General features: G+C 43.4%; 1 protein-coding gene across 3 annotated transcripts in view; it reads left to right on the top strand.

The window, feature by feature from the left end:
* The window catches only part of LOC122920184, a 60,360-nt gene extending 47,344 nt beyond the window's left edge, over nt 1-13,016 (top strand). For all 3 annotated transcript variants that reach the window (XM_044269457.1, XM_044269466.1, XM_044269474.1), the window contains one exon: nt 8,674-13,016. In XM_044269457.1, coding sequence (XP_044125392.1) covers nt 8,674-9,145 — 472 coding nt within the window. In that variant the 3' untranslated portion in view covers nt 9,146-13,016. The remainder of the gene's footprint in view (nt 1-8,673) is intronic.
* Nucleotides 13,017-23,325: the final 10,309 nt, after the last annotated feature.

The raw sequence follows: 23,325 nt of genomic DNA, 5'->3' as shown, positions 1-23,325 counted from the left end.
ATCCCCTGCCAGCGCTGCAATTGGCTGGAACAACACTCCAGCCAATGGCAGCAGTATTGCAGCACAGAAAAGGGCTGAACCTCTCTTCAGGCAGCCATTCTAGCTGGTAACTACATGCACTGAGGTTCTGTGCTGCTTATTGGCTTGCTGGGGCTTGTTGTGCACCACCACTGCAATTTGAGCTTTTCCTGCTGAAAGAAGAACATCATCTAGAATTGCTGCTCTGATTTATAATTTTTTTCATTTGTAGCTGTTCTAGATCCCTAAACCACCCTCCCTCCATCCCTGTTCCTTCCTTTTTCCGGACACCATTTGGTCCGTGCGCATTTTTTATTTATTTTTTTTTAAATTTTCCATCACTTTTTCTGCGTGCGAGCTGTGACCGCCGATCGCTAATCAGTCTGTAAACCACTGTTAAGCACCCGGGCTCTTTTTTTGGTGCAGATATTTTATTATTTATTTTTTTAATTATTAGGAACACCTGTTCTATTTCTCATTAATGCGATTATCTAGTCAACCAATCACATGGCAGTTTCTTCAATGCATGTAGGGTTGTGGTCCTGGTCAAGACAATCTCCTGAACTCCAAACTGAATGTCAGAATGGGAAAGAAAGGTGATTTAAGCAATTTTGAGTGTGGCATGGTTGTTGGTGCCAGACGGGCCGGTCTGAGTATTTCACAATCTGCTCAGTTACTGGGATTTTCACGCACAACCATTTCTAGGGTTTACAAAGAATGGTGTGAAAAGGGAAAAACATCCAGTATGCGGCAGTCCTGTGGGTGAAAATGCCTTGTTGATGCTAGAGGTCAGAGGAGAATGGGCCGACTGATTCAAGCTGATAGAAGAGCAACGTTGACTGAAATAACCACTCGTTACAACCGAGGTATGCAGCAAAGCATTTGTGAAGCCACAACCTTGAGGTGGATGGGCTACAACAGCAGAAGACCCCACCGGGTACCACTCATCTCCACTACAAATAGGAAAAAGAGGCTACAATTTGCACGAGCTCACCAAAATTGGACTGTTGAAGACTGGAAAAATGTTGCCTGGTCTGATGAGTCTCGATTTCTGTTGAGACATTCAAATGGTAGAGTCCGAATTTGGCGTAAACAGAATGAGAACATGTATCCATCATGCCTTGTTACCACTGTGCAGGCTGGTGGTGGTGGTGGTGTAATGGTGTGGGGGATGTTTTCTGGGCACACTTTAGGTCCCTTAGTGCCAATTGGCCATCGTTTAAATGCCATAGGCTACCTGAGCATTTTTTCTGACCATGTCCATCCCTTCATGACCACCATGTACCCATCCTCTGATGGCTACTTCCAGCAGGATAATGCACCATGTCACAAAGCTCGAATCATTTCAAATTGGTTTCTTGAACATGACAATGAGTTCACTGTACTAAAATGGCCCCCACAGTCACCAGATCTCAACCCAATAGAGCATCTTTGGGATGTGGTGGAACAGGATCTTCGTGCCCTGGATGTGCATCCCTCAAATCTCCATCAACTGCAAGATGCTATCCTATCAATATGGGCCAACATTTCTAAAGAATGCTATCAGCACCTTGTTTAATCAATGCCACGTAGAGTTAAGGCAGTTCTGAAGGCAAAAGGGGGTCCTAATAATGGTGTTCCTAATAATTCTTTAGGTGAGTGTATGTATATTTATATATGTGGATTTTTAGATACAGTTTTTTTTTTTGTATCTGCAGTAAATTTTTATACTGCAGTGCTTGCACGGACGCACCAAACGTCAGCTTTTGTGCTCGGTTTTCTTCTTTTTTTTTTTTCTTTTTTTTGTCTTGGGGTAAAAAATACATTTAGTGTTAAATAGAAATCAATTTTAGGTAGTGTTAGTGTAGATTTTTGCACACACATAATATGTGTACATGCGTGCGTCCTGCACCTGCTGAGTGCTGATCAGAAATATAAATTTTTCGGATCGATCTGCTCAGTTTACTGTACAGATTATTATTATTTTTTTTCGGGTACTAAGATATACCATATTTTTTGCCCCATAAGATGCACTTCCCCCCTCCCCCCAAAACTGGGGGAACAATGCCCCTGTGTCTTATGGGGCGAATACCAATGAGCGCTTCCATTATGGAAGCGCTCATTAGTACCGGAGGACCATGAAGCGGTGAAGGCTCTGTCCTGGTCTCTCTCTCTCTTTCCCTCTGTTTTGATGCTACTATTTTTTATCTATTTTTTTAAATACTGTTTGTCACAAAGTTTCATGAAGCTGGATACGGTTGTCAGCAGTCCATCAAGGCAACTGCAATCAATTTATCTGCTTTCAAGAAATGTATAGGTTTTGGGGATGCACTTTTTCATGGGCTGTAATCCTTGTATTATAGGTTGTTAAATTTTTTTTAACATTTCCAGCTTAAAACCAGATTTTGTGTATGTAAATTTAAGCCTAATTAGTTTGCATTAACTGTGCACATGTAGAACTTTTATTTTTAAGAGGTGTGGTCCATATAACTTTCAGCTCAAGGCCCCATTCACCTGACTTTGCTGATTGCGCAAAACACCGGTGCCGCCCGTGTGAACTCCGCATCATGGTGCAGACCCATTGACTTCAATTGGTCCACAGTCCCCAAGATGTGGAGAAAGATAGAACATATTCTATCTTTTGTGGAGCGGAGGCACGAAACCGGAAGCTCATGGAAGGGTTTCCGTGGGATTCTGGGTCCATACCTGCGCACAGCGAAAGGATAGAACATGTCCTGTCTTTTGCCGCATCTTGAAGATTGCAGACACATTAAAATCAGTGGGTTCACACCACAATGCGGAGTTCACACGGCCAGCGCCTATGGTTTGTGGTCCAACAAAACCAGCAAGGTCAAGTGAATGGGACCTTAAAGGGAACCTGTCACCAGTTTTATGGTGTCCTAACTAAAGGCAACATAAATAAGTGACTGATTCTCTTAGAAAAATGCTGGGTCACTTCCTTTAATTGACCCAGTCAATCTGCCAACATCTTGTATTGAAAAGCTCCAGCTCATAATGATGACTCCTGAATATTCATGAGCTCCTGACTCTCCCCGCCTACCTGCTGCTGATTGACAGTTATTTTCAATATGAATCAGCAGCAGGTGGGCAGGGGAGTGGCTATAGCTCTGAATTAAAAACCGCTTGACTCACTGACATCACACTGGAATCAAATCAGCTCATTATCATGTGGCATCTTTGTGTGTATATTATGAGGTAACCATCTGTCACACCAGTAAGTGAATACATCTAAGGCACTTTTTAGTAGTTAATGATTGTATATAATTAGTTAGATTATAATCAAATATCCACATGACCGGTTCCCTTCAACCCCTTAAGGACGCAGGGCGTACCAGTACGTCCTAACTTTAAATCGGGATTCCGGCGCCCCAGGGGTTAATCTGAACAGGATGCCCCCCCCCCCCCCGTGTCGGCGATCTCAGCAAACCGCAGGTCAATTCAGACCTGCGGTTTTCTGCGCTCTTTCTGATCAGAAACTTTTGAGTGCCTAAAATAGAGATTCCCCCCCTGCACGATTTTATGCCGGCGGGTGGTGCAGGGGGGGGGTGTCGCAGGCGGTGGGGGCGTTGCGGGATGTGTGGCATCCCCCTTGAAAATTCGTTTGGCTTCTAGTGGGTTATACCAGGGTGCCAGCACATTGCTGACACCCTGGTATAAACGGCTGACATCTGCGCAGATGTCAGCCGTTTAACACTTTCTATACCGCGGTCCGTACGGACCGCTGTATGGAAAAGGTTAACTGTCATCGGATCGGGGGGCTGCTGTGCCTTTGCAGCCCCCCGATGGAGAGGGAGAGAGCCCCCCGACAGCCCCCCTCAGCCCTGTGCTTACCCTTCCCTGTCTGCGAAGTTGTGGCAGACGGGGAAGGTTCCCATGGCAACAGGACGCCTGCTCAGGCGTCCTGCTGTCCATGGTGCTGAACAGATCTATGCTAAAAGCATAGATCTGTTCAGTGTAAGTAAAATACAGTACAATATATATTGTATTGTACTGTATTATACAGACATCAGACCCACTGAATCTTCAAGAACCAAGTGGGTCTGGGTCAAAAAAAAATGTAAAAAAAAGTGAAAAAAGTTAAGATAAAAAAAAATCATTTATCACTGAATAAAAATAAAAAAAATAAAATACACTACACATATTAGGTATCGCCACGTCCGTAACCACCTGATCTATAAAACAGTCATGTTACTTTCCCCGCACGGTGAACGCCATAAAAATAAAAAAATAAAAACTATGAGAAAATTGAAATTTTGCCCACCTTACTTCCCAAAAAAGGTAATAAAAGTGATCAAAAAAGTCGCATGTACGCCAAAATAGTACCAATCAAACCGTCATCTCCTCCCGCAAAAAATGAGACCCTACCTAAGATAATCGCCCAAAAACTGAAAAAAACTATGGCTCTTAGACTATGGAAACACTAAAACATGATTTTTTTTTTGTTTCAAAAATGAAATCATTGTGTAAAACTTACATAAATAAAAATAAAGTATACATATTGGGTATCGCCGCGTCCGTATCGACCGGCTCTATAAAAATATCACATGACCTAACCCCTCAGGTGACCACCGTAAAAAATAAAAAATAAAAACCGTGTAAAAAAAAGCCATTTTTTGTCATCTTACGTCACAAAAAGTGTAATAGCAAGCGATCAAAAAGTCATATGCACCCCAAAATAGTGCCAATCAAACCGTCATCTCATCCCGCAAAAAATGAGACCCTACTCAAGATAATCGCCCAAAAACTGAAAAAACTATGGCTCTTAGACTATGGAGACACTAAAACATTTTTTTGGTTTTAAAAATGAAGTTATTGTATAAAACTTACATAAATAAAAAAAATTGTATACATATTAGGTATCGCTGCGTCCGTGACAACCTGCTCTATAAAATTATCACATGATCTAACCTGTCAGATGAATGTTGTAAATAACAACAACAAAAAAGTGCCAAAAAAGCTCTTTCTTGTTACCTTGCCGCACAAAAAGTGTAATATAGAGCAACCGAAAATCATATGTACCCTAAACTAGTACCAACAAAGCTGCCACCCTATTCCGTACTTTCTAAAATGGGGTCACTTTTTGGGAGTTTTTACTCTAGGGGTGCAACAGGGGGGCTTCAAATGGGACATGGTGTCAAAAAACCAGTCCAGCAAAATCTGCCTTCCAAAAACCGTATGGCATTCCTTTCCTTCTGCGCCCTGCCGTGTGCCCGTACAGCAGTTTACGACCACATATGGGGTGTTTCTGTAAACTACAGAATCAGGGCCATAAATAATGAGTTTTGCTTGGCTGTTAACCCTTGCTTTGTAACTGGAAAAAAAATATTAAAATGGAAAATCTGCCAAAAATGTGAAATTTTGAAATTGTATCTCTATTTTCCATTAAATATTGTGCAACACCTAAAGGGTTAACAAAGTTTATAAAATCAGTTTTGAATACCTTGAGGGGTGTAGTTTCTTAGATGGGGTCACTTTCATGGAGTTTCTACTCTAGGGGTGCATCAGGGGGCTTCAAATGGGACATGGTGTCAAAAAAACAGTCCAGCAAAATCTGGCTTCCAAAAACCATACGGCGCACCTTTCACTCTACGCCCCGCTGTACAGTAGTTTACGGCCACATATGGGGTGTTTCTGTAAACGGCAGAGTCAGGGCAATAAAGATACAGTCTTGTTTGGCTGTTAACCCTTGCTTTGTTAGTGGAAAAAATGGGTTAAAATGGAAAATTAGGCAAAAAAATGAAATTCTCAAATTCATCCCCATTTGCCAATAACTCTTGTGCAACACCTAAAGGGTTAACAAAGTTTGTAAAATCTGTTTTGAATACCTTGAGGGGTGTAGTTTATAGATCGGGGTCATTTTTGGGCGGTTTCTATTATGTAAGCCTCGCAAAGTGACTTCAGACCTGTAGTGGTCCCTAAAAATTGGGTTATATGTAAATTTCAGAAAAATTTCAAGATTTACTTCTAAGGCTACTTTCACACTAGCGTTCGATCGGATCCGTTCTGAACGGATCCGATCATAATAATGCAGACGGAGGCTCCGTTCAGAACGGATCCGTCTGCATTATTTTTAGCATATAACAGCTAAGTGTGAAAATAGCCTCGTACGGATCCGTCCAGACTTTCAATGTAAAGTCAATGGGGGACGGATCCGCCTGAAGATTGAGCCATATTGTGGCATCTTCAAACGGATCCGTCCCCATTGACTTACATTGTAAGTCTGGACGGATCCGCACGCCTCCGCACGGCCAGGCGGACACCCGAACGCTGCAAGCAGCGTTCAGCTGTCCGCCTGTCCGTGCGGAGGCGAGCGGAGCGGAGGCTGAACGCCGCCAGACTGATGCAGTCTGAGCGGATCCGCTCCATTCAGACTGCATCAGGGCTGGACGGCTGCGTTCGGGTCCGCTCGTGAGCTCCTTCAAACGGAGCTCACGAGCGGACCGACGAACGCTAGTGTGAAAGTAGCCTAAGCCTTGTAACATCCCCAAAAAATAAAATATCATTCCCAAAATAATTCAAACATGAAGTAGACATATGGGGAATGTTAAGTCATCACAATTTTTGGAGGTATTACTATGTATTACAGAAGTAGAGAAACTGAAACTTTGAAATCTGCAAATTTTTTCCAAATTTTTGGTAAATTAGGTATTTTATTATGCAAATTTTTTTATTTTTTTGACTTCATTTTACCAGTGTCATGAAGTACAATATGTGACGAAAAAACTATCTCGGAATGGCCTGGAAGTCAAAGTGTTTTAAAGTCATCAGCACTTAAAGTGACACTGGTCAGATTTGCAAAAAATGGCCAAGTCCTTAAAGGGATTCTGTCACCAGTTTTTGACCCCCACATTCAAAAATATGGTTATGTGCATGGTGCCCTTGTGATTCCTAATGTGGTCTTATAAGCTAAATCTGTAGGCTCATTTAGTGTAAAAAACGTTTTATCTAACCTGTCATTCATCAGATTAAGGTGCCCAGGAGGACGCTCATGTCTCCAAGATGCCACCGGCCGCCTGCCGCCGCCGTTCGTGCCCAGCTCCTCCTTTGCTTTCTGAAGTGATGTGCCCAGCTCCTCCTTTGCTTTCTGAAGCGATGTGCCCAGCTCCTCCTTTGCAGTCCTGCTCCAACGGTCTTCAATCTGCCCAAGGGGCGGCGTTTCACCTCTCTTGCGCCCAGCCAGCCTCCCCCAACTGCCGCTTTGAAGCGCCGCCCAGCTCATGAATATTCAGTTTGCTGGGCGGCTTCTGCGGTCCCCGCTCTGAAGCGCTGCGCTTAACAGTGCCCGGCGCATGCGCCGGATCTTGTGAAGTCCGGTACAGTAAGCGCCGCCCAGCTCATCAATATTCACTTCGCTGGGCGGCGCTTACTGTCCCCGACTTCACAAGATCCGGCGCATGCGCAGGGCACTGTTCAGCGCTTCAGAGCGGGGACCGCAGAAGCCGCCCAGCAAACTGAATATTCATGAGCTGGGCGGCGCTTTAAAGCGGCAGTTGGGGGAGGCTGGCTGGGCGCAAGAGAGGTGAAACGCCGCCCCTTGGACAGATTGAAGACCGTTGGAGCAGGACTGCAAAGGAGGAGCTGGGCACATCGCTTCAGAAAGCAAAGGAGGAGCTGGGCACGAACGGCGGCGGCGGCCGGTGGCATCTTGGAGACATGAGCGTCCTCCTGGGCACCTTAATCTGATGAATGACAGGTTAGATAAAACGTTTTTTACACTAAATGAGCCTACAGATTTAGCTTATAAGACCACATAAGGAATCACAAGGGCACCATGCACATAACCATATTTTTGAATGTGGGGGTCAAAAACTGGTGACAGAATCCCTTTAAGGTGAAATAGGGCTGAGTCCTTAAGGGGTTAAGCTAAAAGCTATATGAACCACACCTCTTTAAAATAAAAGTTCAACATGTGCAGAGTTCATGCATACTACTTCTGCCTAAATTTACATATGCAAAATCTGGTTTTAAGCTGGAACTTTGAAAAAAAAGTTACACGGCCATGGTGGCACTACTGTCGTGTCAATGGGGCCTTAGTCACACTTTTACCCACTAATATTAACTTTTAATGTAATTTTTCTGAAAAATTACATTTTTACTTGCATTAAGATGTCTGTGTGTATAAAGGGCTGACTGACATTTGGCAATGTGTCGGTGTCTACTTTCAGGAAATACGGTACATGGGTATGGGGGGGGGGGTTAGTATGATTATTTTTTCTTTTATTTTTTTTCTTTTCATAATTTTAGATTTCATTTGTACATGTCAAAACTGCAGAAATTGTCCTAAATGCCAGAGGTGCAAATTGTCCAAACTTACCCTTCCCAGTCAATTATGTGTCATTACGTGATTGAGTGCAATGAGTTAACTCTCAGTTCCACAATAGTACGTTGGGGTGATGGCATGGGATTAGGAGCTGGGCCTTCACCATTTCATGCGGATGCCAGGTATGTCCTAAAGCTGACACCTTGCCCTCACTGCCAGGATAGCCTCGCATATCTGGCCAGCAAAAATCATTCTCGCTCACTGCCAATCGGGATTTTAGTGTCCACATAATAACCTCCTAGAATGTTGGGTAACTCTAAACGTTGATAGAGGTGTATTTGGTGTGTGTTTAATGGAAATAATGACCTTAATAACCATCCTTTCCTATTTTACAGATTTCCTGTGAAAAGTCCTGAGCGTCTTTCCAAATGGGTTAAAGCTCTTCAGTGTTCTGACTGGAAACAGTCAGCATCCAGCAGAATCTGCAGTGACCATTTCAAAGAGAAAGATTACATTTTTCAACCAGGGACACTGCTACCTCGACTGCGCTCAAGTGCTGTGCCTTCTGTCTTCAAAGCAAGGAAAAGGAGAAGAAAACCGATAACGGCGACACACCAAAACTTGGAACACTGTAGGTCCATGGTAGATGGATTCCAAGAAACAGAAACACACAGACCTTGTGATCACACGTATTCAGCCGTGCACAATGAAGTAGTCGTCCCTCATTTCAACCCTGATGCTGTGAAACTTAAAAAGAAAGTGAGGACCTTGCAACGACAGATTCAGAGACAGAGGCACACCATAAAAAAGTTATCTGAAAGAATCACACAGTTAAGGAACAGTAGAGCTCAGCTTCACCAGACATGACATCTGGAGGGTCGTTTTTATACTACTGGAGCTTTTCTAAACCATGTACTTTTAAAGAGTAAGGAAAGGCTTTGCTACAAGTCAGACAGCCGTAATGTATTTATTTTCTTATTGGTATTATTGCCGCTATTTCCAGCCTGACTGCCGGTCTTATGACCTGAACTTACGGCATCATAGGCATATATCATGCTGTAGGTTCATTTCAATAAACCCATGGTAAGGTCGGTAATTGCGGCGTAATGCAGACTCTAAAATGTGCCGACATTACGGCGATCTGAATTGGCTTTTACTGTTAAGGACCTTTTACATGGACCGATGAGCAGGCAATTATTGGGAACAAAACTTTAATGGTAACCCTAGAAGAGAACTGTATTTCCATGCCGCAATGGTGGATCATCTCTGTGAATAGAATTCAGAGTCATTGCCAGCAGCACATTCCTTTTCACACACTGATCTGCTTCTGGCAAGCAGTCACTTCATAGGCTGCATAAAAATGTGTTCAGCCGACTAATGAGCTTGTTCGTCAGGTGATTGGTGACGCAACCTGCTTGTATGTTGATGATCAGCAGAAAATTTACACGAGGTAATTCTTCGGAACGAGCATTTGTATGAGTGCTCTTTCATGGTAACAGCCCCAGTCCTTGGGCCATTAAAAAACTAGTCACAGAAAAAGATGGTTTTGCCATTAACTTCTATTTAAAGGTGTTCTCCAAGAAATATTTAAAGGGGTTGTTCTGCCATATATATTGGTGACCTATCGTCAGGATAGGTCATTAATATCTGATCAACGGGGATCCAACACCCGGCAACCCCGCTGATCACCGGTTTGAAGAGGAGCTGGCGCTCTATGCGAGCGCTGATTCCTGATCAGTATACTACACATCATCTCCCCTGTAGCGGTGGCGTAGTATATTGACAAGTACTCACTCCATTCAAGTGAATGGAGCTAGTACTTGTCATTACGTTGCACTTCGATACAAGGTGCAGTGTAATGAAGAGGAAGCAGCGCTCACATGGAGCGCCGCCTCCTCTTTGAACAGCTGATCTGCGGGGGTGTCGGACCCCCGCCAATCAGATATTAATGACCTATCCTGAGGATAGAAAAAACACACAATTCCACAGCACTCTGCAAACACAAATTATGTATAATAATGCCATAGTTATAGAAAATATTCTGGTGTTAATGCCAAACTTATTTTGTCAATTTGAGATTCTTGGCAAATACATTTTCTACAAAATTATTTGGGCCCGCCTGCCGGTGTCAAGTCGATCTCTGTAAGACGGGAACCTAACACTAAATACTACCTGTTATATGCCACACTGGCCGCCATAAAGTTCAGGTAATACAGGTTCGGTTCCATATGCATGCTGGGTCCACTCTGCATTTTACCATTTTTTGTGTGCAGTGTGTACCCAGCATCCACGTGTAACCTATGGCATTATTGTATGTAATTTGTGTTTGCAGAGTACTGTTGCATTGTGTTTTTTTCTTTGTGTTTCTAGCCATTGCAGCGTGCACCTACGCACTGGGATGTGCTGACTGACCCCCTTTTTCTATCCTAACGATAGGTCATCAGTATATATGGCAGGAAAACACCTTTAAAATATCCACCAGCAAACCTGTCCTAGAATATGAGCAGGACTGGTTGTCTCCACTTGCAGAGCTGCCTAGGCGTGTGAGCAGTGGTGTATCTTGGTTTTATGCTGCCCTAGGCAAGACTAAACTCGGGCACCCCCCTAATATAAATTGGACCCACCCCTTTCTGTCAAGGCCATAAAAATTGTAAAATACTAAGTATGTGTGTCAGAAGTTGAGCTTTTTTTTAATTTTTAGAATAATGATACAGGCAGCAATTTTATTTAATACATTGGTGCTAATTTCTGTGTTGGTTGGATGGGGGTGAGGGGCGGTATTACACAATCTGTATATGTATAAAAAAAATATATAAAGATTGTGTAATACTGCCCCCCCCCTCCCCCCCCAAGTCTACACTTACCTGGTCCTAATAACCAGACGACACACGATTGTCACTTCCGTTCCTCAATAAGCATTTTGAGGATAATTGTGTTCCTTCGCTAAAAAGACTGATCGCCCTACTTTCCAAGATACCTAAAAAGCCATCCAGTTCTACATTTACCATGCCCAATGACCACGTCCCATCAGAAGAAAGCAATGAGGACTCAGCAATGGTGTCTCCTAGCCGGACCAGAGGCCAGACCAGGAGCTTTGTGTAAAGTGATGGGCGCTGGGCACTTCCTGAGGTGCCCGGGGATGGGCACTGATTTCATTGCTCTCCTATATTACTGCAGGTGGGCACAACCAGACTTTCTAGCATCAGACTCTACCATGCAGCCCAGCATCTACATGCCAGGGTAGAAGGTTAGGGCTCTTCCTGGGGGCATCTCCCCTCATGTGCCCCCCTGTGTGTGACCTTCAGAGGCTCCATAGTTTAGGCTGCAGATGGAAGAGGAGGCAGCAGCAGCAAAGTAACCCCACAGTCCTGGGCAGGCCACCATGGACAGGGCACAGGCTGCCTACACAATGTCATCTCCAGGGCTTACACTGGGGACCCACGTGCGGCCATGATGAGCTGCAGGGCTGTTTGTCAACACGCATCACCCTGGGGTGAGGAAATCACATGTGACAGGTCCCCTGGCGGCCCCACTCACCGGTGGATGAGGCGTCCATGGTCAGCTCATCCTGTCACCCGTCTCTGGTGTCTCCTTGTAGAGGCGGCTGGAGCTAGAGAGGAGCCATCACGTGCGGGCAGCCCCGGTGTCAGTGCTGGGACAGGCGGGGGAGGGGGTGTTTGTGCCGCACACTTCCTCTTCCCTCCCTGACAGTCATGTCTCCCCTCCCACTCTCCATGACAACCCGTGCTCACCCCTCCCCGGGGCGGCTGCCGGGCACACATGGCTGCTGTCCTGTACCAGGGAGAAGGCTCCATGGCTGGATGTATACTAATGGAGAAAGAAGAGCTTTTGGGGCTCTGCCAGGGTAACTATCACTAAGCAAATAAGGCATTTTGCCGCCCCATCGGCAAGTGCCGCCCTAGGCAAATGCCTTGTTTGCCTCGTGATAGATACGCCTCTGCGTGTGAGGGGGCACTCAATTATACTCCAGCACTTGCATATACTGCATATTGGTGAGTTTACCTGTCAGACTTCTCAGCCATGATGGCATATCGTAGGCAGGATCATATCATTACCATCTATTTTAGATCAGTGCAGTGAGGCCCTGACTCCCAAGCTCCTCACCAGCACTGTGAGTAGAGGCAACTAGTTCTGCTCACATTCTAGAACAGGTTGCTGGCAGCTATTTTAAATCATTCCCAGGAGAAGAGCACCTTTGGGGGCAATTTTTGTTATGATTGCATTTTACACATTTTGGCCTAAAATGATTTTTTCAATTGGCCTTTTTTAGAAGAATATTTTTTGTTCTTTCAATCTAAGGGGTATCTTGCTTTCAATTTTGGGCCTCGTGCACAGCCGTATTACTCACCTGGAAAAACCCCACCACGTCCATTGCCAGGAAGGTGTAGAATGATTGTAGACTACTTGTCTAGCTAACCTGTGCAATGCTCCTTCCCATCTGGACAATAGAGCTGAAGCCGTTTTCGGGGCTTTAACAGAAAACAATGTCAAATAGAAATATGAAACAACTGTAAATGTGCTATCTTTATTCTGCCGGCTGCTGCTCACCTCTGTCCAAAAGCAACATCTAGTGCAAAGACTGGCAACACTGTGATTTCGAATGACTTGTATAGTCCTTGCCTCTGTGAATCTGTAATGCTTGCATAATACATATGTGCTAACTGCAGAATAAAGCAATAATGTGATTGTCAATTACGGTAGGTTCACACTAGCATCAGGCAGCAGCCTGTTTCAGCATAAATGCCAGCTGTCGGCAGGACAAAAAACATGGAGCGGTATTTATGGTAGAGAGCAGTCAGATCATCGCTGGATCCCATTATAGTCAATGGGGCACGGCAGTATCTGGCTAATGCTGGAGGCGCCTGGATGAGGCTACCAGATTTCAGAATGCATATGTGAACTTACCCTTAGCTGCTTAAACGATAGGGCATAAAAGGTGGGACCAGTATTTTCACAAATTTTTTTCTTTAAAGGGATTCTGTCACCAGGATTTCACTTACTGAGCTGTTCATATGACCACATCAGTCTCCATGATTTATATTACAATACACTAGTATTACTGCCCTGTGTCTTGTAATTTGTCTATAAAATCGCTTTTATTAATATGCAAATTACCTAAATAAGGAGCCCAAGGGGCTGTCCCTCTGGCCGTTAAAGCCTCGCCGCACCCCTTCTCCTTGAGCCCAGCACCGCCCCACGGCTAATTTATTCACTCCTCATCGCCGACCTCATATGCCTGGTGCGCTGTAATCTCGCGCATGCGTTGTGTATAGACCTGTCAGCGCCCGCACGGTGTTCTGACGTCGGCCTCCCAAAACACATTGCGCATGCGCTGACTGGTCTTTTCACGGCGCATGCGCGAGATTACAGTGCACCAGGCATATGAGGTCGGCGATGAGTGAATAAATTAGCAGTGGGGCGGTGCTGGGCTCAAGGAGAAGGGGTGTGGCGAGGCTTCAACGGCCAGAGGGACAGCCCCTTGGGCTCCTTATTTAGGCAATTTGCATATTAATAAAAAGCGATTTTATAGACAAATTACAAGACACAGGGCAGTAATACTAGTACAGACGTGGACAAAATTGTTGGTACCCTTTGGTCAATGAAAGAAAAAGTCACAATGGTCACAGAAATAACTTTAATCTGACAAAAGTAATAATAAATTAAAATTCTATAAATGTTAACCAATGAAAGTCAGACATTGTTTTTCAACCATGCTTCAACAGAATTATGTAAAAAAATAAACTCATGAAACAGGCATGGACAAAAATGATGGTACCCCTAGAAAACACAGAACATAATGTGACCAAAGGGACATGTTAATTCAAGGTGTGTCCACTAATTAGCATCACAGGTGTCTACAACCTTGTAATCAGCCATTGGGCCTATATATATGGCTCCAGGTAATCACTGTGTTGTTTGGTGATATGGTGTGTACCACACTCGACATGGACCAGAGGAAGCAAAGGAAAGAGCTGTCTCAAGAGATCAGAAAGAAAATTATAGACAAGCATGTTAAAGGTAAAGGCTATAAGACCATCTCCAAGCAACTAGATGTTCCTGTGAGTACAGTTGCACATATTATTCATAAGTTTAAGATCCATGGGACTGTAGCCAACCTCCCTGGACGTGGCCGCAGGAGGAAAATTGATGACAAATCTAAGAGACGGATAATCCGAATGGTAACAAAAGAGCCTAGAAAGACTTCTAAAGAGATTCAAGGTGAACTTCATGCTCAAGGAACATCAGTGTCAGATCGCACCATCCGTCGTTGTTTGAGCCAAAGTGGACTACATGGGAGACGACCAAGGAGGACACCATTGTTGAAAACGAATCATAAAAAAGCAAGACTGGAATATGCCAAACTACATGTTGACAAGCCACAAAGCTTCTGGGAGAATGTCCTGTGGACAGATGAGACAAAAATCGAAGTTTTTGCCAAGGCACATCAGCTGTATGTTCACAGACGAAAAAATGAAGCATATCAAGAAAAGAACACTGTCCCTACTGTGAAACATGGAGGAGGCTCTGTTATGTTCTGGGGCTGCTTTGCTGCGTCTGGCACAGGGTGTCTTGAATCTGTGCAGGGTACAATGAAATCTCAAGACTATCAAGGAATTCTAGAGAGAAATGTACTAGCCAGTGTCAGAAAGCTTGGTCTCAGTCGCAGGTCATGGGTCTTGCAACAGGACAATGACCCAAAACACACCGCTAAAAACACCCAAGAATGGCTAAGAGGAAAAAATTGGACTATTCTAAAGTGGCCTTCTATGAGCCCTGACCTCAATCCTATTGAGCATCTTTGGAAGGAGCTGAAACATGCAGTCTGGAAAAGGCACCCTTCAAACCGGACACAACTGGAGCAGTTTGCTCATGAGGAGTGGGCCAAAATACCTGCTGAGAGGTGCAGATGTCTCATTGACAGTTACAGGAAGCGTTTGATTGCAGTGATTGCCTCAAAAGGTTGCGCAACAAAATATTAAGTTAGGGGTACCATCATTTTTGTCCATGCCTGTTTCATGAGTTTATTTTTTTACATAATTCTGTTGAAGCATGGTTGAAAAACAATGTCTGACTTTCATTGGTTAACATTTATAGAATTTTAATTTATTATTACTTTTGTCAGATTAAAGTTATTTCTGTGACCATTGTGACTTTTTCTTTCATTGACCAAAGGGTACCAACAATTTTGTCCACGTCTGTATATTGTAATATAAATCATGGAGACTGATGTGGTCATATGAACAGCTCAGTAAGTGAAATGCTGGTGACAGAATCCCTTAAAATTTTGGGGGAAAAAGACATTAATTTGTACATAATAAATACATAAACTGTCCATTTAAAACCTAAAGCATCTGTTAGCCACTGGGTGAGTTATATAATAGCTGAACTGAAAATTTTACTGTGCCTACAAGCTAGGCTAACAGATTGTGCATGCACCAGCGTCCATAGCCAACTAATCCGCAATACGGCAACGGGACACCTACGTTCGTGTGCAATAGGCCTTACACAGAGAATGCTATCAATCACTGATAACACCTCCCCCAGTGACTGACAGCTATGCATGTATACACACTGACAGAATGTTATCACTGATAACAAGGCCTCCGTGTACAACTATCAGTGACTGACAGCTATCTATGTATACACACTGACAGAGAATGTTATCACTGATAACAAGGCCTCCGTGTACAACTATCAGTGACTGACAGCTATGCATGTATGCACACTGACAGAGAATGTTATCACTGATAACAAGGCCTCCGTGTACAACTATCAGTGACTGACAGCTATCTATGTATACACACTTACACAGAGAATGCTATCAATCACTGATATCACCTCCCCTGTGTACAACTATCAGTGACTGACAGCTATGTATGTATGCACACTGAAAGAGAGAATGTTATCACTGATAACAAGGCCTCCGTGTACAACTATCAGTGACTGACAGCTATGTATGTATACACACTTACACAGAGAATGCTATCAATCACTGATAACACCTCCCCCAGTGACTGACAGCTATCTACGTATACACACTGACAGAGAATGTTATCACTGATAACAAGGCCTCCGTGTACAACTATCAGTGACTGACAGCTATCTATGTATACACACTTACACAGAGAATGCTATCAATCACTGATATCACCTCCCCTGTGTACAACTATCAGTGACTGACAGCTATCTATGTATACACACTTACACAGAGAATGCTATCAATCACTGATAACACCTCCCCCAGTGACTGACAGCTATCTATGTATACACACTGACAGAGAATGTTATCACTGATAACAAGGCCTCCGTGTACAACTATCAGTGACTGACAGCTATCTATGTATACACACTGACAGAGAATGTTGTCAGTCACTGATAGTTGTACACGGAGGCCTTGTTATCAGTGATAACATTCTCTGTCAGTGTGTATACATAGATAGCTATCACTGATAACAAGGCCTCCGTGTACAACTATCAGTGACTGACAGCTATCTATGTATACGTACTTACACAGAGAATACTATCAATCACTGATATCACCTCCCCTGCCTACAGCTATCAGTGACTGACAGCTATGTATGTATACACACTTACACAGAGAATGCTATCAATCACTGATATCACCTCCCTCAGTGACTGACAGCTATGCATGTATACACACTGACAGAGAATGTTATCACTGATAACAAGGCCTCCGTGTACAACTATCAGTGACTGACAGCTATGCATGTATACACACTGACAGAGAATGTTATCACTGATAACAAGGCCTCCGTGTACAACTATCAGTGACTGACAGCTATGCATGTATACACACTGACAGAGAATGTTATCACTGATAACAAGGCCTCCGTGTACAACTATCAGTGACTGACAGCTATGCATGTATACACACTGACAGAGAATGTTATCAATCACTGATATCACCTCCCTCAGTGACTGACAGCTATGCATGTATGCACACTGACAGAGAATGTTATCACTGATAACAAGGCCTCCGTGTACAACTATCAGTGACTGACAGCTATGTATGTATGCACACTGACAGAGAATGTTATCACTGATAACAAGGCCTCCGTGTACAACTATCAGTGACTGACAGCTATGTATGTATACACACTGACAGAGAATGTTATCACTGATAACAAGGCCTCCGTGTACAACTATCAGTGACTGACAGCTATGTATGTATGCACACTGACAGAGAATGTTATCACTGATAACAAGGCCTCTGTGTACAACTATCAGTGACTGACAGCTATGTATGTATACACACTGACAGAGAATGTTATCACTGATAACAAGGCCTCCGTGTACAACTATCAGTGACTGACAGCTATGCATGTATGCACACTGACAGAGAATGTTATCACTGATAACAAGGCCTCCGTGTACAACTATCAGTGACTGACAGCTATGCATGTATGCACACTGACAGAGAATGTTATCACTGATAACAAGGCCTCCGTGTACAACTATCAGTGACTGACAGCTATGCATGTATGCACACTGACAGAGAATGTTATCACTGATAACAAGGCCTCCGTGTACAACTATCAGTGACTGACAGCTATGTATGTATACACACTGACAGAGAATGTTATCACTGATAACAAGGCCTCCGTGTACAACTATCAGTGACTGACAGCTATGCATGTATGCACACTGACAGAGAATGTTATCACTGATAACAAGGCCTCCGTGTACAACTATCAGTGACTGACAGCTATGTATGTATACACACTGACAGAGAATGTTATCAATCACTGATATCACCTCCCTCAGTGACTGACAGCTATGCATGTATACACACTGACAGAGAATGTTATCACTGATAACAAGGCCTCCGTGTACAACTATCAGTGACTGACAGCTATGTATGTATACACACTGACAGAGAATGTTATCACTGATAACAAGGCCTCTGTGTACAACTATCAGTGACTGACAGCTATGCATGTATGCACACTGACAGAGAATGTTATCACTGATAACAAGGCCTCCGTGTACAACTATCAGTGACTGACAGCTATGTATGTATGCACACTGACAGAGAATGTTATCACTGATAACAAGGCCTCCGTGTACAACTATCAGTGACTGACAGCTATGCATGTATGCACACTGACAGAGAATGTTATCACTGATAACAAGGCCTCCGTGTACAACTATCAGTGACTGACAGCTATGCATGTATACACACTGACAGAGAATGTTATCACTGATAACAAGGCCTCCGTGTACAACTATCAGTGACTGACAGCTATGTATGTATACACACTGACAGAGAATGTTATCAATCACTGATATCACCTCCCTCAGTGACTGACAGCTATGTATGTATACACACTGACAGAGAATGTTATCACTGATAACAAGGCCTCCGTGTACAACTATCAGTGACTGACAGCTATGCATGTATGCACACTGACAGAGAATGTTATCACTGATAACAAGGCCTCCGTGTACAACTATCAGTGACTGACAGCTATGTATGTATACACACTGACAGAGAATGTTATCAATCACTGATATCACCTCCCTCAGTGACTGACAGCTATGTATGTATACACACTGACAGAGAATGTTATCACTGATAACAAGGCCTCCGTGTACAACTATCAGTGACTGACAGCTATGCATGTATGCACACTGACAGAGAATGTTATCACTGATAACAAGGCCTCCGTGTACAACTATCAGTGACTGACAGCTATGTATGTATACACACTGACAGAGAATGTTATCAATCACTGATATCACCTCCCTCAGTGACTGACAGCTATGCATGTATGCACACTGACAGAGAATGTTATCACTGATAACAAGGCCTCCGTGTACAACTATCAGTGACTGACAGCTATGTATGTATACACACTGACAGAGAATGTTATCACTGATAACAAGGCCTCCGTGTACAACTATCAGTGACTGACAGCTATCTATGTATACACACTTACACAGAGAATGTTATCAATCACTGATAACACCTCCCCCGTGTACAACTATCAGTGACTGACAGCTATGTATGTATGCACACTGACAGAGAATGTTATCACTGATAACAAGGCCTCCGTGTACAACTATCAGTGACTGACAGCTATGTATGTATGCACACTGACAGAGAATGTTATCACTGATAACAAGGCCTCCGTGTACAACTATCAGTGACTGACAGCTATGCATGTATGCACACTGACAGAGAATGTTATCACTGATAACAAGGCCTCCGTGTACAACTATCAGTGACTGACAGCTATCTATGTATACACACTGACAGAGAATGTTATCAATCACTGATATCACCTCCCTCAGTGACTGACAGCTATGCATGTATGCACACTGACAGAGAATGTTATCACTGATAACAAGGCCTCCGTGTACAACTATCAGTGACTGACAGCTATGTATGTATACACACTGACAGAGAATGTTATCACTGATAACAAGGCCTCCGTGTACAACTATCAGTGACTGACAGCTATCTATGTATACACACTTACACAGAGAATGTTATCAATCACTGATAACACCTCCCCCGTGTACAACTATCAGTGACTGACAGCTATGTATGTATGCACACTGACAGAGAATGTTATCACTGATAACAAGGCCTCCGTGTACAACTATCAGTGACTGACAGCTATGTATGTATGCACACTGACAGAGAATGTTATCACTGATAACAAGGCCTCCGTGTACAACTATCAGTGACTGACAGCTATGCATGTATGCACACTGACAGAGAATGTTATCACTGATAACAAGGCCTCCGTGTACAACTATCAGTGACTGACAGCTATCTATGTATACACACTGACAGAGAATGTTATCACTAATAACAAGGCCTCCGTGTACAACTATCAGTAAATGACAGCTATGTATGTATGCACACTGACAGAGAATGTTATCACTGATAACAAGGCCTCCGTGTACAACTATCAGTGACTGACAGCTATCTATGTATACACACTGACAGAGAATGTTATCACTGATAACGCCCCCCCTGTGTACAACTATCAGTGACTGACAGCTATGTATGTATGCACACTGACAGAGAATGTTATCACTGATAACAAGGCCTCCGTGTACAACTATCAGTGACTGACAGCTATCTATGTATACACACTGACAGAGAATGTTATCACTGATAACGCCCCCCCTGTGTACAACTATCAGTGACTGACAGCTATGTATGTATGCACACTGACAGAGAATGTTATCACTGATAACAAGGCCTCCGTGTACAACTATCAGTGACTGACAGCTATCTATGTATGCACACTGACAGAGAATGTTATCACTGATAACAAGGCCTCCGTGTACAACTATCAGTGACTGACAGCTATGTATGTATACACACTGACAGAGAATGTTATCACTGATAACAAGGCCTCCGTGTACAACTATCAGTGACTGACAGCTATCTATGTATGCACACTGACAGAGAATGTTATCACTGATAACAAGGCCTCCGTGTACAACTATCAGTGACTGACAGCTATCTATGTATACACACTGACAGAGAATGTTATCACTGATAACAAGGCCTCTGTGTACAACTATCAGTGACTGACAGCTATGTATGTATGCACACTGACAGAGAATGTTATCACTGATAACAAGGCCTCCGTGTACAACTATCAGTGACTGACAGCTATGTATGTATGCACACTGACAGAGAATGTTATCACTGATAACAAGGCCTCCGTGTACAACTATCAGTGACTGACAGCTATGTATGTATGCACACTGACAGAGAATGTTATCACTGATAACAAGGCCTCCGTGTACAACTATCAGTGACTGACAGCTATCTATGTATACACACTGACAGAGAATGTTATCACTGATAACGCCCCCCCTGTGTACAACTATCAGTGACTGACAGCTATGTATGTATGCACACTGACAGAGAATGTTATCACTGATAACAAGGCCTCCGTGTACAACTATCAGTGACTGACAGCTATCTATGTATGCACACTGACAGAGAATGTTATCACTGATAACAAGGCCTCCGTGTACAACTATCAGTGACTGACAGCTATGTATGTATACACACTGACAGAGAATGTTATCACTGATAACAAGGCCTCTGTGTACAACTATCAGTGACTGACAGCTATCTATGTATGCACACTGACAGAGAATGTTATCACTGATAACAAGGCCTCCGTGTACAACTATCAGTGACTGACAGCTATGTATGTATACACACTGACAGAGAATGTTATCACTGATAACAAGGCCTCTGTGTACAACTATCAGTGACTGACAGCTATCTATGTATACTGAGAATGCTATCAATCAGTGATCTCAAAGCTGATCTTAAAAATATACAAATTATGCCTAAAATATGATGTGCACCATAATTTTTTATAAATACTTTAATAAATCTGCCGCAGTATCTCCATGGCTGAAGTTATATCACAACAACAGAAAAAAAAATATATTAAATATATATACACACATGCCCTGAATATATTTTTTATATTCTGGCACCTTAAAGAAATCCATAGGTTTTCATAAGATGGACCAGCCAGGGATGCTATTGTTTTCACTGATGCCTCAAATGCAGGTTTTCAAGTTGCTCAGACCTTAATCTCGTAGACAAATACAAAAATGCAGCATGCTATGGGCCTGTGCAGAAGTTACCAAAATGAGATCCCTTTCTCTAACTTCACTCGATGCTTTTCAGCTATTGGCTGAAGTTGTACCTCACAGACGTCCTGCTTTGCCCAAAGGGCTGGCTTAGGTTGGAAGGCAAACTCTACAGAACTCTCTATTGCTGTTTCCACAGACCAAAATCCATTTTATTATCTGCCGTTGTGGTTATTCATCTTTTCACATGCTCTTATATGAAGTGTTTTTCTGTAACAATGTGACTACAATCATAAACTGAAAATGTAGTTATTAGGTGCAGTTATTATAAATTTGCATGTGAAACTAATAACACTATTCTGTTCTGATAGAGAAGATGTAGAATAGACAGCCAATGACATCCCCTTCCCCATCACAGAGCTCAGCTACATATCCTAGTATAGAAAGCAAAGGATTAAAGGGAGTCTGTCAGTTACTTTGAGCTTTGTAGACCGCTCAGATCACGTTATAGCACAGTTGCCCAACATAAGAACAGTACCTTTTTATTGTGTCTCCCACATCTACAAGCTAAAAAAAACAGATATGCATATTAGGTACCGCAAGTGCCCAGGCCCCTCTCTGACGTGCCAGAATAATCGGTCCCCTTGGAGTCCTCTGCCCCTCCCTCCTCTCCTAATTCATCCTCCTTCTCTGGTTTAGATCTCGTACGAGCACCGGTCACTGCTGGGTCCGCACATGCGTACTGCTCTGCCCACTATGGGCAGAGACGCTTATCTTAACAGCGCACATGAGCAGTGGCGGTGGCACTTGCAGGGGAACTAAGCCCGTTTTTTTCAGCTGGAGGACGTGGGAAAGTTTCACTGGTATAACTGATATATGGTATACGTTCCACCTATCAAAATCAAATCACTGTCGTTTGGAACGCTACATTTCTGTTAAAACTGTTACTTTATTAATCAGAAAAACAAAAGGGAAGGGGGACTAACCTATATTAAAATTCTAGGACACCATCCATTCAGTATAGGGTCGATATGAGGACCTATAAGCCGCATACACGGTAATTGCAGCTGCGGATGGGGTCACTAGAAATGCCGCAGGCTAGTGCTATACTGCAAGTGAAAGCAGAGGGCCATGGGGCCATGCTAATTGATTCCACAGAAGTAAGCACTAAGGTGCGGTCAGTGTGCTCTGAATCACTACCAGCTCATGGATCCCTCGACTAAAGTTATGGATAGACTAATCCAGTGATAAACATCTGCCTGCAGAAGCCGATCTCAATTGAATCCATCCGTTCATGTGAAACGGATGTCTAAGAATCGGCCCTGCAGACACGAATCACTGGATCTAAGCTAAGCTGGGTGAAACAGGCAGATCTGGATTGCTGTTGCTCATCTAACTGCAGAGGGCTGAGAACCGCAGAC

Source organism: Bufo gargarizans, chromosome 1 (assembly GCF_014858855.1).
Source record: "Bufo gargarizans isolate SCDJY-AF-19 chromosome 1, ASM1485885v1, whole genome shotgun sequence".
NCBI lineage: Eukaryota > Metazoa > Chordata > Amphibia > Anura > Bufonidae > Bufo > Bufo gargarizans.
The sequence above is the reverse complement of the archived record's forward strand: the minus strand, read 5'-3'. Positions and strand labels throughout refer to the sequence as shown.